General features: G+C 51.8%; 1 protein-coding gene across 2 annotated transcripts; it reads left to right on the forward strand.

Annotated features, from left to right (window-relative positions):
- Nucleotides 1-7468: 7468 nt before the first annotated feature.
- Nucleotides 7469-14788, forward strand: LOC143171268 (EF-hand calcium-binding domain-containing protein 12-like). 2 transcript variants are annotated; one of them, XM_076360133.1, is made up of 10 exons: nucleotides 7469-7566; nucleotides 8225-8333; nucleotides 8717-8878; nucleotides 9828-10085; nucleotides 10226-10420; nucleotides 11167-11320; nucleotides 11808-12034; nucleotides 12845-13058; nucleotides 13536-13671; nucleotides 14423-14788. In XM_076360133.1, the coding sequence occupies exons 1-10, from the start codon at nucleotides 7517-7519 to the stop codon at nucleotides 14583-14585; spliced, it is 1668 nt and encodes a 555-aa protein (XP_076216248.1). In that variant the 5' UTR covers nucleotides 7469-7516; the 3' UTR covers nucleotides 14586-14788. The 2 variants fall into 2 exon arrangements, with proteins under 2 accessions (XP_076216248.1, XP_076216249.1); XM_076360134.1 differs by lacking the exon at nucleotides 8717-8878.
- The last annotated feature ends 1361 nt before the right edge of the window (nucleotides 14789-16149 follow it).

The raw sequence follows: 16149 nt of genomic DNA on the forward strand, positions 1-16149 counted from the left end.
AGTAAAGACATTTTCCCTCATGTCCAATCTAAACCTCCCCTGGCGCAACTTGAGGCTGTTTCCTCTCGTCCTATCGCTTGTTACTTGGGAGAAGAGACCGACCCCCACCTCGCTACAACCTCCTTTCAGGTGGTTGTAGAGAGCGATGAGGTCTCCCCTCAGCCTCCTCTTCTCCAGGCTAAACAACCCCAGTTCCCTCAGCCGCTCCTCATCAGACTTGTTCTCCAGACCCCTCACCAGCCTCGTTGCCCTTCTCTGGACACGCTCCAGCACCTCAACGTCCTTCTTGGAGTGAGGGGCCCAAAACTGAACACAGTGTTCGAGGTGCGGCCTCACCAGGGCCGAGTACAGGGGCACCATCGCTCCCCTGCTCCTGCTGGCCACACCATTTCTGATACAGACCAGGATGCCCTTGGCCTTCTTGGCCGCCTGGGCACACTGCCGGCTCATGTTCAGCCGGCTGTCGACCAGCACCCCCAGGTCCTTTTCCGACAGGCAGCTTTCCAGCCACTCTTCCCCAAGCCTGTAGCGCTGCATGGGGTTGTTGTGGCCAAAGTGCAGGACCCGGCACTTGGCCTTGTTGAACCTCATACAGTTGGCCTGGGCCCATCGATCCAGCCTGTCCAGGTCCCTCTGCAGAGCCTTCCTACCCTCCAGCAGATCAACACTCCCGCCCAACTTGGTGTCGTCTGCAAACTGACTGAGGGTGCACTCGATCCCCTCGTCCAGATCATCGATAAAGATATTAAACAAGACCAGTCCCAAAACTGAGCCCTGGGGAACACCGCTCGTGACCGGCCGCCAACTGGATTGAACTCCATTCACCACAACCCTGGGCCCGGCCGTCCAGCCGGTTTTTGACCCAGCGCAGAGTCCACCTGTCTAAGCCGTGAGCCGCCAGCTTCTCGAGGAGAATGCTGTGGGAGACGGTGTCAAAGGCCTTGCTGAAGTCCAGGTAGACCACAGTCGCAGAAGCGAGTCACAGCAGCTGATGTCCACTAAAACGTTTTTTAAGCCAGCGTGTAGGCCTTATGTCAATGTAATTTATGCTTAACTGTAAAGAAAAGGTTCTAGTGAGATCGCAGTCTCAACCAACACTTTATACACAAAGACCTTTTTCCTTCAGAATTGTTTTTACCTCCCTGTTCGACGCAAGCGCTGTGCTTGATCCCAGGTTGTGTTGTGTGGGTGCGATAGCGGCTGAAAGTGCCAGTGGCAGTGTCTGTATTTCGGCGTCATTATCACGAAAACTTCGGTCAACGTGAAACCGCTGACAGCGGCTACTTTCCCTCCCCACGCTTTTGGCAGCAGTGGGATGGTCCATCTCCTCCATTCCCAAATCAAGAAAAATAAAGAGCAGCTGGCCAGGGCATGGGCCTCAGTGGGAGGATGGGAGGCCAGGACACGTGGCCTCCGGAGACACTGCCTTCCAGGAGACCAGCTCCACCTGAAGCTCTTCTCCAAGCAGCAGGAGATGCGTGCACGGCTCTGTGATCCCTCAGCCAGCTCAGGGGGTCTGGGCCCCGCTTCTGGGTAAAATACATGCATTAAATACAGGGCGTATACTCACACTGAAGGTGTGGGAGGGGAACATGCCTTGTGAGAGGTTTCCCACCTGGGAGAGCCCTTGAAACACCATCCCTTTCCCAAGGAAATGTTTTTGTCCTGCTTTTTGAACAAGAAGGATTCACCACACCATGGGCAAGCAAACGATGGCGTAGCTGCCAGGGACAGCAAACGGGCAAATCTGAGCATCAAACAGCTCTGCTGTAGGAGAAGGGAGCTGAAGCATTTTGTAAGAGGTACCTTCTTGGGGGAGCACCGCCAGATGACAAAACTACCAGCTAGAGCTGGAATTCCCTCTGCCACCTATTCCTGCCTCCAGATACCACATACAGGATTTTCAGACAGTGAAACTGACCTTTAATTCTTCCAAGAAAGTCTACAATTGTATCAGCAATGCACAGAGATAAAGTGGTATCTGTGTCATGGTTGCAATACTTGGTACTGAACTGGAGGGAGGACAATGGCATGTCCTTTATGACTGTAGGCACCACGGTTTTACTCGGAAAAAAAGAGGTGGCACTCCTTGAGCAGGGGAGTTGGACCAGATGACCTCCAGAGGTCCCTTCCGACCCCAACCAGCGTGTGATGGTGTGATTCTGTGTCCCCGTTTCCGTCATTTGGTCACATCTTGGAAGCTCTCTCTGCCCCACGTGCTCCTCGGGGACTGAGGATTGGGGGGGTGTTTTAGGGAGCAGCTCCGCTTTCACTGCAGGACCAAACCTGGCCGGGTCAGCGGGCGTGGGGGTGATGTGGGAGTGTCCCTTTGTGGCCCCAGCCCATGTCACAAAGCCCCTCCTCATCATAACCCCACGCCCCAGGCCCTCCCTTCACTTCCCTGCGAGGCCTCGGCGAGCTCTCGGGTCCAGGGGACGCGAGAAGTCTCTCCTGTACCTCAGAGACACAGAGGACACAGGGAGGCGGTGGGACAGCCGGCTGGTGAAGCACAGGCGAGGACATCGGAGAGGGGGTGTTTCCCAGTAGGAGACATCAAAATCCTTCTCCCGGCACCCTCACGTGCTGATCCAAAGCAAGAACATGACAAACCTGGAAGCGCTGATCACCAACATTGAGCTCTGCAGCAAGGCTGACGGCTACAGCACTGTCACGTTTCCCACCCTCAAGAAGCTTTCCGTCAATGGTAAGGCCTTTGGGAGCTCTCTGACGAGCATCACTGCAGACAAGATGAACGGCATGAATCGTTGTGGGAAGTGGGGTTCGTCCCTGCGGGGGAGGCCCCTACGGACACCCTGAGCTCCGCAGAGTCCGGTGCACGCAGCATCCCTCCCCTTGCCATGATGGAAGTCCCATGGATGGGTTTCCCTCAGCAGCGGGTCACACTCAGGGATCTGGCTCTGAAGGGAAAGATGTCCTGCTGGAAGAAGGCTGCGGCCAGACAGATTCGCCCCGTGTCACAGGTGGATTTATCCTGTGAAGCGTGTTGGAGCGCACTCGCATCTGCCATCTCCTTGTCTACAGATGTGCTGACGGGCTGTGAGCTGGCTGACGTAGAGCTTGACGTGTCTTTCCCTTGCTTTCCAGATGTCGCTACTATTTGGAGCAGTGTGTCGAAGCATGTTCGGCAACAGCTCCTGCAGATAAAGGTGGGATCCTACCCTACCTCTCCCCTCGCCCAGATGGCTTCAGGGGTCCCAGCAGCCCTGTGCCAGCAAGTGCTGTTCTTCCCAGAACTGCGTGGCGATTTACAGATTTGCCACAAATGTGCCAAAGACCAGCTTCTCCGTAAATTGAGAGACATAAAATATTTTTTAAAAAAAAAGTAACATAAAAAATATATTTTGTAGATATGCAATATATAAATGCAGAAATAAAAATCTGGTTGAGGTGTGCAAAAGTGTTCTGCGCCAGGAGTTGGCAGGGCACAAGGCACCCCCCTTGCAAGCTCTCACAAGTCCTCACTCTGTTTTTCAACCTACAAATGCTTGCCCTTCTTTTATTTTTCCAGCCTCAGGCTGTCAGTGTACAAGGACTGGGGACATTTCATATTCAAAAATGGCTCTCTTTTGAAAATGACGAGGTGGTCACGTTTCGGAGACCTCTGTTTTCACTGTCCAGGACTGTTGCACAGATCCGTGAGCTGCGACGTGCTTTTGTACCTGTTCCTGGTAAGAAAAGCAATTCAAGTCTTTGTTTTCCCCTGCGTCCATATATTTGGGGCTTATGCTGGTTGCTGTTCAGAAGCAATGATGGACACGTCAGAGGCCTTCAGAAGGCCCCGAGAACAACCTTTGTGGGATGACGCAAACAGCCCACCAAGTAGCAACGCCTAGAAAGGGGCCATTTCTTTTGGACTAGTTTTTATTAAGGCTGTACAAAGTTAGACCATCTCTCCATGATCTGCTTTAGCAACTGGCTTCGTGCCAGCCACATTTCTTGATTTGCAGGATGCCTGCTGGCTGATGGTCGTTTATTGGAACTGTTTACCATAAAGCTGTTGAGATGATGCCGATATTTTGTTCTTGCACCGCACCGGACCTTGTTGAGGCAAATGCCCACAGGCCCTTAGAGCTACTTTTATGCAGAAAAGTGGGCCAAAGTCAGCTGTAGAGAGCTTTGAATGAGAGATGGAAATGATAGCTAGCACAGAAACCTGCCGATGGCCAGATTCGCTGCCATTTCTGACCATTGCTGCCGTGGCTGTATCTGCAGTGTGCCATCGATGGGGCCTTGGGCAGCACTAAGAGCTTGGTGGTTTATTTGTGTTTATATCCAAGTCTCCCCAGACCAGGACTGCGCTACGTGTGGGCTCAGCTCCATGGCCCGGCACCCTCCGCTCTTCCCACGGGAACCAGCCCCATTCTTCCCACCTTTGTCCTGCCTTCCTGCACAGTGTAGACACAGATGGCCGAGGTCCTTGGACACAGATGGCCGAGGTCCTTGGTTCCTGTTTCCGTTTAGGGAATCATGGCTGCGGCTTCGCACATCTGTTAATGGAGTGATTTGACCTTAACTTGAGGAGGGGCCTACATCAGTCCCTTTAAGGAGCTGTACCAGGTGGTTAGACCAGACAGTGCTATAGCAATGTATTTCACCTGAGAGTTACTGGCACTTTATTTGCTCTACTGCTGCCTGAGTTACAGTCTTCCTACTCTTTTCCAGACAAGATAAAGAAAGTGCCAGTGAGCTACAAGAACATCCACTCGGACGTCCCCTATTCTGAGGAAGTCGTGCAGAACTGTATGCAGGAGACCCTGAACTTTTTCTACTTCATCCTAAAAAACAGACAAGACACGGACTTAATTTTAAAGGATGTTGGCACTCTTGCTATCCGGGGAACGGAAGTGACAATGGCATTTTGCGAAGACTTTTTACTAAGCCTCAACAAGTCCACATACGTGGTAGAGAAGCTGCTCACTGTAAGTTCATTGTTTTTCCAGTGCTACTTAGACTGGGTTTGACATCCCATCAAAGGACTGGGGGACTGAGCCCTGCTGGCCAGCTGTAACCTGCTGGGTCACTTGGGCTAGGCATGGTCTGTAGCAGTGGAAGCTTTCTGTACTTTCTTTCTTTTATTTGCTGTGGCTCAAGGGTGCTGGGAAGGTATGCAGTACTACTTTTGCTGGGCAAGGGAAAGCCCTAGAAGGGCCTTGCCATAAATAGGAAAAAGGCCAAAGCAATGGCAGGGGTGATGATGTTCACTCCACGCTCTGGACACGAGGCTGAGGTGCAGAGACACCAAGGCCTCCCTGAGACCAGCCCCTCGTGGCTACTGGCACGCTACTGGTGTAGTTCTCCTGGCCTGAGGGAAGAGAAGGAGCCAGTGGCTGGGTTCCTCCACGCTGCAGAGGCATGCAGACTCTTTGGAAGTCTTTGGAAGGATTCGGGGGATAAAACCAGCTCGGAACCATTTGCTCTTGGTTCAGCAATAGTTAAAGCAAGCCATCTCACTGCAACCAGCAGCCAGGAACCCAGGCTCGTAATGGGCCTTCCCTTGTGTTTGCCTCCATTGGCTTCTTCCGTGGTAAACAAGGAGTCTCCTGCCTGACGCCGTCAACTCTTGTCCTTGCAAAAAGGCTGGCGGCGTTCCTCGCCCTAGCAGATGGTATGCTGTGCAGCTTGTTTTAGGCAAGGGGGCTGAAGCACTTGGCCAGAAGCTTGCTGAGAGGCCGCTAATTCTTGGAGCTATGGAAAGGCTGTTGTGAGCATTTCCCTGGAGTCACGTCAGGTGTTTCTGTTCTTGTTGCAGAAGAAATGGGTCATATCGGACAAAGAAGTTGCTCTCTTTCCGAGCCGTTTTGGCCGTGTCTACCAGCTTCCACAGTGAGTATATTTGTTTCTGCAGCCCTTGTCTGACCAAACGCAAACGTGCTCAGCTCATGTTTGGTAGCACTCTGTCAAATTACTGGTTTGCAGTTAATTTCATCCTTGTTTTCACTTAATCTGGAGTTATGCACCCTCTGTTACTGACTGTGGTTTGCATTTTACCATTTCTCCCATCGGAGGGAACTGGTTTGCTAGGCAGAGGAATTTAGGCAACCCTACTAACGTTTCATCTGCTCATTCTCTTTCCATTGGTAGGGACTGCCCAAACATTTAACAGAAATAAGATCCTAGTATTTCCATTGTTTTGAATGTAACATGGAAAGGTTCTCTTAGAGGGTGGATCAAAGACCAGATGCATGCAAGTCCTCGGTGATGTTTCCGTGCCTTCTGTGAAACTCACGTGAATGGAAGTATCTCCAAAACACCTTCTTGGGTCAAGATGGCACAGGAGGACTGAGGCAAAAAAACAAAACCTCTGTCTAGCGAGGGGCTACTGAGCCGTTCCTGAGGCCAGCACTGCTCTGTGGTTCCCTTAATGACCTAGGATGTGGGGTTGACTCTGTAGAGATACCTTGACAGTCATCTGGCAAAGAAGCCCTTTTCTCAGAATGGTGCCTTCTTCCTATTTCCAGGTTTGAGATTAGGGCAGTGCCTCGAAGAGCTTCTCTCACAGACAAAGAGATACTTGCAGAATTCGAGAGCGGTTTGAGCAGCATGGGAATAAGAGGTAACGTTAGTGAGTGATTCCTGGCAGAGGTCTGTGCCTTTGCCTGTCTTCATTACTGGTGGGTGTTTAGGGACCAGGCTACAACAGATGCCTGGGATGGTAGAGACACCCTGTGTGCCTCTGTTTACCCCTCCTGGTAATCTCAAGTGCCTCGTTTTGGAGCGGGATCCCAGGAAGGCTCAGCACCACCAACTGCAGTTGATGGTGCTGAAGTACTTTTTGCCCCTGCACTCCATGCCCTGGAGTATACCTCTTCCATTTTAGGAGTTTGTGCAGGAGGGAGTAAATGTTTGGGGAAGTCCGTCAGCACTGTGAATCACAAACTCTGCCTTGAGTTGTGGGAGACGGGAGGGTTGGCCTATCTCTCGGAATCACCGCGGCGTGACTCGATGAGAAAAATCACGTAGACAACAACTGTGCAAAGGTTGCTAAGCTGTGCCGAGACCTCACTTCTCTTTTAAAGCTGGGAAGTCTAGCTCCTCGACCTTAATTCCTCAGGAACATCAGAGCTACAATGTGTTTGAGTTGAATGCGCCATTATAGCAAATTTTTGTATACTGAACACATATGCAACGCCAAGAAATTGTTCCCCCAAAAGAGACTGTTAAGCGCCAAGATCTGTCTCGCCCTGAAAGCTGCTGTGCAGAGGAAGGACTAGCCACAGCAGGAGAAAACTCACACCGAAGAGAATAATGTGGCTATCGAGGGTTGAACAGGATCGAGGGCTGGTGCCAGGAAGGGCTTAAGGTTTCCCTCCGAGAAAACAGGTCTCAGAAGGAATCCCACTGAGGCCTCAAACAGCTTCTAACATTGCAGAGCAGATCTGTGCCTCCTCCTGCCTGTTGTGAGAGGTTTTCTCCTTTCATGCTTGCAGCGGCTGTTCATCGCACGTTATGCCTTCTGCGAAGGGGCCTTCCTCGAGACCACTTAGCCAGAGCTGAGATGGAGGAAGAAGCAGAGGAGAAAATGGAGGGAAAAGGGCCTCATGGCAGGTGAGACTCTGAAAGGACTCGATTAGAGTGGCCTTGTGCTCTAGCGCTTGTGCGGCATGTTTTATAGGCTCATACAATAATGGAGGTTGGAAGGGCTCTCGGGAGGTCCTAGTCCAACCAGCTGCTCCAAGCAGAGTCAGCTGAGGTCAGACCAGATTGCTCAGGACTTTATCCAGTCTTGTCTTCAAAGCCTTCAGGAACGGAGACTGCCCGAGCTCTCTGAGAAACCTGTTCCCCCGTTTCCTTTGGACCCAGTGTTTGTATTTAACTCAGAAGGGCTGTTAACACACGTCACCACACAGTCCCACAGTATTTGGGACTGCTTTGCAGTGGTCAGTGTAATGGCCAGGAGGGGGATACCAGTATCTCCAGGTGCCTGTCATTGCACAGAATGCAAATATTCTCGTCGTTCCATCAAGAGGGCCGCATCAGGCTGCGTGTCCCGGAGCCCTCCTTATGGAAAAAGCTCATCTCCTTGATTTCCTTGGCGGCACATCTGAGCGTTCAGCTCAGGGTTATCCCTGTCTCTGTGGAGGGGAAGACAACTGGGTGAAGAGAGCTTGCTCTGCTGCCGAAGCGGGTGAGCAGCGTGAGCACAGGATGGAGAAGAAACTCTTCCTGCACTCATACCAACTCACCCCCTGGTGTGTCTTTTCAGACTGTTGCCACAAAGTGCAGGCACAGAAGGAAGGCAGCACGAAGAAACTCCTTCTGAGAGCCCTGAATTGCCATTGCCTACTTCTGAAGAACACGGGCAGACGGGACAGGTACGTAACATGGATTGAGGCAATTGTTGTGTCACCTGATTGTAGAAAATCAAGTGGGGATATCTTAGGAGAAATAGGTACATAAAAAAATACGCAGATACCGATTCTGAGTAGGTCTCTTACTGTGGCTCATTTTCCCATTCAATTACCTATTTTGGGTATTGTTCATCTCAGAAAAGGAACTGTAGCCCTTTTCAAAAAGTAGCTCTTGGATGACTTAGTTCATTGGTCATAACAGAAGGGCCTTCTGGTTGCATCTTAAGAACTGTCTATCGACAGAAACTGGAAAAAAGGGAAGATGAGAGAGAGAAGAGCATTATTTAAAAAAAAAAAAAAAGACAGATGAGACTAACCACTGCTATTGCATTTCTGGGTTCCTGTAGAAAGGACAGCCTGTATTTGGGCTGAACAGTAGAAGAAAACTGGAGGCATCCATGGCCAAAAGGCAGGAGAAAGAAGAGAACAGAAAAGCAGGAAGGGTCACCTTGCCAAAATTGCCTCAACAGCAAGCGGGGAGAGAAAGCGACAAGGTGTGGAGGGCCCAGGTATGGGAGTATCAACAGAGCAGCCTTTTTCTGGTTTGGGTGGCACTGAGTTTGGAAGGTCTCCAAGTCCCAGCAGCATCGTTCCCTCCAAAGAGCAGGGTGGGTGGCTGTGGTTTTGATTCTCGCCTGCTCACTGCTGTGAGGGAGGAACTGCTGGTAGAGGCCAAGGGGCAAAACGAGCAGCCGGCCAGGGTGAGGTCATCGGTGGGCCTGCTCCGTCCCTGGAAAGGAGGCCACCTCAGCCCAGGCGCCGGCTCTGGAGCTCGAGCAGGAGCTCTCCCAGTCACGTGGCTTGAGCCAGCTCCAGCTGGTAGCAGGGAGGGGGAGAGCTGTCTCTCCGAGTAGCATGGAGAGCACTCTGGCCGTTCTTCATAAACAAAATGGCCGACATGTTATTTCAGCTGCTCCTTGGTGGCAGGGAGCCAGCATTTTGTGCAATGGCAGGACCTACCTGTTTTCGTGCCGCTCTATGGTTTGCTGATGGCCCTGTCTCCACCCCTCCCGGTTCAGACAGAAGCACGTCAGAAGCAGAGGCCCCTGCCCACTACGTGCACGGAGGCCGCCACTTTTGACCACGTCCTGCTATGCTTGTTTCCATACTGTCCTGTGATGGGCTTGCTGCTGGTTTTGGAAACCACCATACCCACCTGACCCCAACTCTCGATTCTGCAAGAAGCGCATCTGTTGTGGCGTAAAGTACCAGCGTGAGCAGCGAGGATGTGGTCAAGGGTTTGACTAATGCCAGGCCAGAAGTGGCCTTGGAGCATGGTTTCCAATGACACCGTTGGAGAAATATGTATCAACTTTTGCCTTTAAACCGAAAGCAAGTAGGTGTGGGCCATCCAAATCCAGGCGTCACATTATTTTTGCTCCACCTGTGGCAAGACCAGCTTCTCCCTTTTTGAAACCAACTTGGGCCACAGATTTCTGTCATTTGTCTGTCTTGCAGCTGCCCCAGGAGGAAGAAGATAGCCTCAGCTCCCCAGAGACCACCTCTGATACAGAAGAGGGTCTACAAACAATGGAGGCTTGGATTCAGGCGAGGAGGCAGTTTCGAACTGAGCTGGAAAGCTTAGGGGACATTGAAAAATGGCTGACTCAAAAACCTTCCCTCAGCTATCAAGAAAAAAGATGCTGGCAAAGAATAAAGGCACAGAGAGCAGACAGGAAGGCTGCTGTCAAATCAGCCGTGACCGACAGCCCGGACGTAAGTAGGGAAGTGCATGGGAAATAGCGTTTGCTGTGAAATCAGTAGAGCAACACTGCTTTACCCCAGCTGATGCCACATTGACGGGCATGGTGATCCTGAATAATAGTGATCTCAGGGTATTTTCTAATCCTTTTCAGCACTCACCACCAAAGAGCAGGCAGCCCAGGAAGAAGGGTATCGTTCCCCTTGTTTGTGCACCATACCCCCAGGCTCTTGTCACGCTACATAACCTCCTGCAAAAACAAAAGCTGAGGATGGTGGACGTATTCAAGAAGGCTGGTATGGACAGGAGGAAGATCACGAGAGCAGACTTCATCAGAGTCATCAAGGAGGTACGTAGGGAACAGAAAAATAATGAGCAGCTGCAACTCTGCCCTATTTTCCTGCGTGCCAACCCAGAGCAAATGGAAGAGCTTCAGCAAGGGGCTTTTTCGCTTGCCTTACTCTCAGAGAATGGCTCCCACAGCCTGTGAAAAGCTGAAGGGCAAAGGGAAGGGAAAGCTGCAGAGATGCACCTAGAGTGAGTCCTAGGAGGGACTGAAGAAGCCCATTGCCTCACAGACTTGGAAGACAGTCACTGCTCAGTAACGGGGCTGTCAGGATCCTGCTGTAGACCCTGAACTGGCATCGAGTTTCCCAGTGTTGATACTTGGTCCTTCCCCAGCCAGGCTCCTACCTCTCCCCACTGCACACTGCCTTTCAGTACGTTTGCACAGCACAGCTCACACTGGGCCTCACTTTCCACAGGCCACAGCATTACAGAGCTGTGAAGAGCACATTCAGGTTTATTACAGTTTAGGAGTTCAGATGTTCACTGATATTCTAGTCCAAGCCAAAATATCTTCCTGAAACCCAGAGGGCTGGGAAGTTTGGCACAGTAAAAGCCGAGAGCTCTGCAGGGGGCAGCAGGAGTCAAGTTGTGAATGCTGGATAAACCCAAGGAAACCTCAGCAGGTTGCCTTTGTGTCATGCTTCCCTGCAAAAGCATCTGGAACAACAGCAAAGCTCGCCCCTCCCACTCTGGGGCAAACCTTGATCTTTTGGTGATCCCACTGTCATTTTCTGTTTTGGTTGCCAGACCAAAGTTCCCATCAGCGACAAGGACCTGGAAGACGTGGTCATCTTCCTGACTTCCTCAAAACCGGGGAATTTTATAAGCCCTGAAGATCTGATTGGCTGTCAAAAGCAGTGGCTGGAAATGAGGAAAGGACAATCCCAGGAGACCAAAACAGGTGAGAGGAGAGCGCTGGGTTGGGAAAGCATCTCTAGACAGACAGGAAATGCCAATGTGGGTCCAGAAGATGGCTTCTTGAGACCACTGTCCTAGAGCAAAGTGGCCAGAAGGAGACTTCTAGGGAAAAGCTGAAGGATCTGTGGGATGTGCAATACCATAGTCAGCCCAATTGCAGGAGACAGGTTATCCAATCTTTCAGGTTGGGAGCAAAGTCCAAACCCTGTGGTTTAACATCCTGGACTGGATTTTGTTTGTTAGCATTCATCATCCAGCCCATCCAAAGCAGACCCTTTCTCCAGCTGTTGGTGGCAGCTGGAAAAGACCGATTCAGAAGACCTTACTCTTTAGTAAGCTCTGTTGGGAGTTCTAATCAGCACAACATGCCAAACCCCTGTGTCTTAAGCACGGATCAGATGTTCCTCTCTGCTATGCTCTAACGTGGCTTCTCTGGGCTTTTTGTTTGTTTGTTTTTCAATCTATCCTAGGTGTAGAAGCTCAGTTCCAGAAAGACACCTGGAAAACTGCCACTTGCCCACCTTCTGCTGGGGACGCAGCCAGACAGATGAAGCCTCATGCTCCTACCAAGCCTGAAAGAAAGTTAATACACTTGGAAGTTCCACCAGTCAACACCGAGCCAGAACGACGACATCTGAGCTACGATGAAATGGAAGAGATTGGAAAACTCGTAAGAGAGAGGAGACGGTGGGAGAAGGTATGGCGTATGTGGCACGATAACAAGCGCACCTGCGTGCCTTGGCGAATGTGGGGTGGTTTGGAGGACAGTGCAGCAGTAAAGGAAAGGGCAAGGGGTTATTGTGCGTATTAGCTTCTCAGTAGTCCCTTGACCACATGGTGCCTTGCAGCTGAGGTGCTACAAGCTGTCTCAAGCAATTTGTTTGGCTTCTGGACACTCTGGTGAGATAAACGCTTTTTCTGGGTAACTGGCAAGAAGAAGAAGGAGGAGAAGTTGAACCAGTTTCTGTGTCTGGGGACGGAGTCGTCTTCTGATCGTTTTGTCAGCCTATCCACCAGACTGTGATTTGTCCCTTAAGGTGCTGATAAGCACTTTGTCCTGTTCAGTTGTGGGGCTCAGTGCAAGACGGTCCAATGGAAATATAAAACAGTGACTCACTCATCTTGGGCTGGATGAACTCTGGCAGAATCCAGGGCTACCTCCTCTTGCCAGCATGCTGCCCCACAGTCACCGGCTACGGGGAGAGCCTCTGGCTCCCTGGCACAATCAGAAACAAGAAGGTGACTGCAAGACTTTTTTCACCTGAGGCACCTGTGCCCGGTGTGCTGCTCTTCTGCTAAGCCCTCCAGGGAGTACCTGTCTGAGGACCCAGCTCTGGATGGGAATTGCACTCCCAGAGGAGTGCCTGTCCCTGCGATCCCATTGCAGGGTGCTGACTCCTGTTTGCACATGCCTGAGGTGAATCCCTGCCTGTAGCTTCTCTGAAGGGAATGCAGCAACTCCAGGGCCTCAACCGAATGCTAATCGGGACCTGACCTTTACTTGCAGAATAAAGACAGCCCAATAGAACGGAAAGAAAAGTGCCGGATGGTGAGATCTGGGGATGGCCCCGTTGATGAGCACTGCCTGCCGTCAACTGTAGAGGCTGACTTGGGAGAACTGGTTGACCGGTATCGCCAGAATGCCGTCATGAGCTATCTGAAGAGCTCCCAGCTGTGCAAAGACCGCAATGTTCACATCACCGAGCCAACACTGCAGAGAGGTAAAGCAAAGACCAAGGGCCTGATGTGAATGCACTAAATCTGAAAGTTCATGTCTCTTCCCAAGCCCAGAAGCATTACTCATGTCAGGGGGCGGTGCTGATGGAGCATGTTTGCAGCCCTCAGAGAGCCATGGCAGACGTTGCCGGTTAGGATCAGCAATATCAGCGGCAGGGCCAGAGCAGAGCTGAGATATCAAAGGGTGCTGCAGATCAGCCAGGGCCCTGTCCCATTGGCCCAGGGATGGTAGTCTGGTTCAACCAAGAGCGCAGCTCACGAAGCAAGTTCGTGGTGATGGGGCAGGTCCAAAGTCAAGCCGGGAAGTCAGACCATAGTCAGGATCAGCAGGTCCATAGCCAGGAACAGACATGGCTGTGGCTCAGCTGAAGACTGCTACGCCTACAGCAAATCACAGCTGAAATGGGGCTCCTGATCCCAGGGCAAGGCATGACTCTTTTCTCTGTGCACTTTGCCAACAGCCCTGCTGCATCCAGGAGACAAGATCATCAAGGAGGGAGAAGACGTAAGGAAGATCAGGCAGCCCGGAGGATACTACAGCACAGGACGTGCTGATGCTGCATCACCTGGGAGCCAGGACGAGGAGGCGGAAAATAGGTTTGTTCAAAGAGGGCTTAAGATCAGCCCCCTCCTGCTGCCCCGCTGTGTATCACCCCGCTGTGCTCAGTCCCCATGGCGTCAGAGGCAGTATCGAGGTACTGGAGTGAACCATTAGGATGCTGCAAGGGAGCAGCGAGTGACAGGAAAGAGGCAGATCCTCTTCTCAGCTACACGGCAACTCTTGTGTTTTAGCCAAGTCATTGGGTTGCAGTGGTGGCGGTGAACAGTTTGTAGCACCTGGCAGGAGCCTTGCAGACTAGTTGGGACTAGCTCTGTGCTCTGAACTACAGAGGTGACAAAACTTCTCAGACCGACCCAATGCTTGTCTGAAATCCCCTCAGAGAATGTTTATTCTTGTGGAGGAAAGACAATCCTGAAGAGCCAAGCTTTGGATGGCTGGAGAAGCTTTTGGAGAGAAAAAAACGTTGCAAAGCAGAGCACAATCTTCTTTGTTTACCTCAGTTAAAGTGTTTAGATAGTACAGTGATGGGCAACATACCAGCTCTTAAGACAGCTTCACAAGCTGGCATTTCCAGTGTCAGTCACGTCTAATAAGAACCGACACGGTCTGCACAGGTCTGGCAGAGCTTCCCGGGGCCTGGAAGCCCAGATAGCTGGTTCCTGTCCGGCTCACTTTTGCCCTTACTAAGAGAAGCAGTGAACTGCCCAGGATTTTATTTCTGTAAAGCATGCTGTTCTCTCTTATATTTTTTTCTTCCTTCCCTTTTTCCCCCCCTTTTTTTCACAGGCGTCTTCAGAGGAATAAGATGCAAAAGTCAAACGACAATAACTTCTGGCCAGGTCATCTCCTGGACAAGCTATGCCTCTACTTTCCTGAAAAGCAGCATGACAGGGCACACGCCTTGTTCAGCTATGTTCATCCAACCAAGCCCGTCTACCGTGGCTTCTAAAGCCCTGACTGCAGCTAGCTCCTCAGCGAGCCAGGACACGTGGCCTCTGGAGACACTGCCTTCAGGAAGACCCGTTCCACCTGAAGCTCTTCTCCAAGCAGCAGGAGATGTGTGCACGGCTCTGTGACCCCACAGTCAGCTCAGGAGATCTGGGCCCCGCTTCTGGATAAAGTAAATGTATTAAATAAAGAGCGTCTACTCAAGCTGAAGGTGTGGGAGCTGGACTGACCACAAAATACACTTCTCAACTGGGAGCTTCTCTGCTTGCCTGGTAACAAAAGGCCTCGGCATTTTGTGATGGGTAGTGAACACCACGCTTCCCAAGCCCAAGAGCTATAGCTGAAGTATGTGTGTGGGCAGCGTGTGGTGGAGGGACACCCTGCTCGACATCCAGCCACCAGGATCCGACCCTTTCCCGGGTGGCACCTGGCGCTGCCAGTTCCAGAAGTCTGACCCTGTCTGGTGACAGGGGGGTGCTGGGGGCTCCGTGGAGCAGCCATCTGCAAAACATGTGTGGCAGGGCTCAGATGGTCACCAAGTTGCTGAGCCTCTAGTTCAGTCCCAGGAGAGAAGATCAGACTGGTGGATCCTGGAGAAAGATTGCAGGAACCCCAGTTGCAAGTGCAAAGAACAAAGCAATCGTTAATTAGTTAATGCAGATGAATGACCCCTCGGCAGGAGCCTGCCACAGCACTCAGTGCCACAACGGTCCCCTTCCCTTGTGACACCTGAGGAGTCATTACTGGGCCAGCATTCATCAGTCTCATCATGGGGTAGGGCCAGCTCCTGCTGCCGCTCTTGACATGGCAAGCCCCCAACTGACTTCTTCCCCGCTTTTTCCTTCAGGAAATAGGATAATAATTTGGAGGGGAACATGCCTTGTGAGAGGTTTCCCTCCTGGGGGAGCCCTTGAAATGCCATCCTCTTCCCAAGAAAACGTTTCCGTCCTGCTTTTTGAACAAGAAGGATTCACCGTGCCAAGGGCAAGCAAACGATGGCGTAGCTGCCAGGGACAGCAAGCAGGAAAATTTGAACATCAGACGCCACATACAGGATTTTCAGGCTGATCTGAATCTGATCTTTCAAAGAAAGTACAATTCCATCCATGTTGTAGAGAGATAAAGTGGTATCCGTTTCATGGTCGCAATACTCGGTACTGAACTGGAGGGAGGAAAATGGGGCGCCCTTTAGGGCAGGAAATGAGTTTTACTCGGAAAGAGCGAGCCCAAAGACCCTCCAAGTGCCCCCCAATACCCTCCAAAAGCCTCTCAGTACAGCCCAGAAGGTCCAAAACAGATCTGCTCCTCATGACTCCTGGGGACTCTTTCTATGGAGGTGAAGCTGAAGAGAGAGAGGGAGAGAGCAGGCACCCACGCAGCCCCTCCAGCACCCCCTCTTCTCCACGCCACCTGGACACCCGGCCAGGGGCAGGCCCGGGGCGTCTTGGGGAACCTGGCACAGAGTTTAGGCGGGAGTTCAGCCGCCCTCGGGCTCAACATGGCGGCAGCTTCCCCTCCCCCGGCCGCGGCTTAGGGGGCGCCAGCACGGCGGGGGGCAACGCGCA

The sequence above is a fragment of the Aptenodytes patagonicus genome, chromosome 26 (genome assembly GCF_965638725.1).
Source record: "Aptenodytes patagonicus chromosome 26, bAptPat1.pri.cur, whole genome shotgun sequence".
NCBI classification, from domain to species: Eukaryota; Metazoa; Chordata; class Aves; order Sphenisciformes; family Spheniscidae; genus Aptenodytes; species Aptenodytes patagonicus.

What these genes read in the sequence shown, in the direction of transcription:
- LOC143171268 (XM_076360133.1), top strand. Translation starts at nt 7,517, where the DNA reads ATGGAGGAAGAAGCAGAGGAGAAAATGGAGGGAAAAGGGCCTCATGGC. An exon ending in CGAGCCAACACTGCAGAGAG is followed by an intron (nt 13,059 to 13,535) that starts GTAAAGCAAAGA and finishes CTTTGCCAACAG; the next exon opens with CCCTGCTGCATCCAGGAGAC. An exon ending in GACGAGGAGGCGGAAAATAG is followed by an intron (nt 13,672 to 14,422) that starts GTTTGTTCAAAG and finishes TTTTTTTCACAG; the next exon opens with GCGTCTTCAGAGGAATAAGA.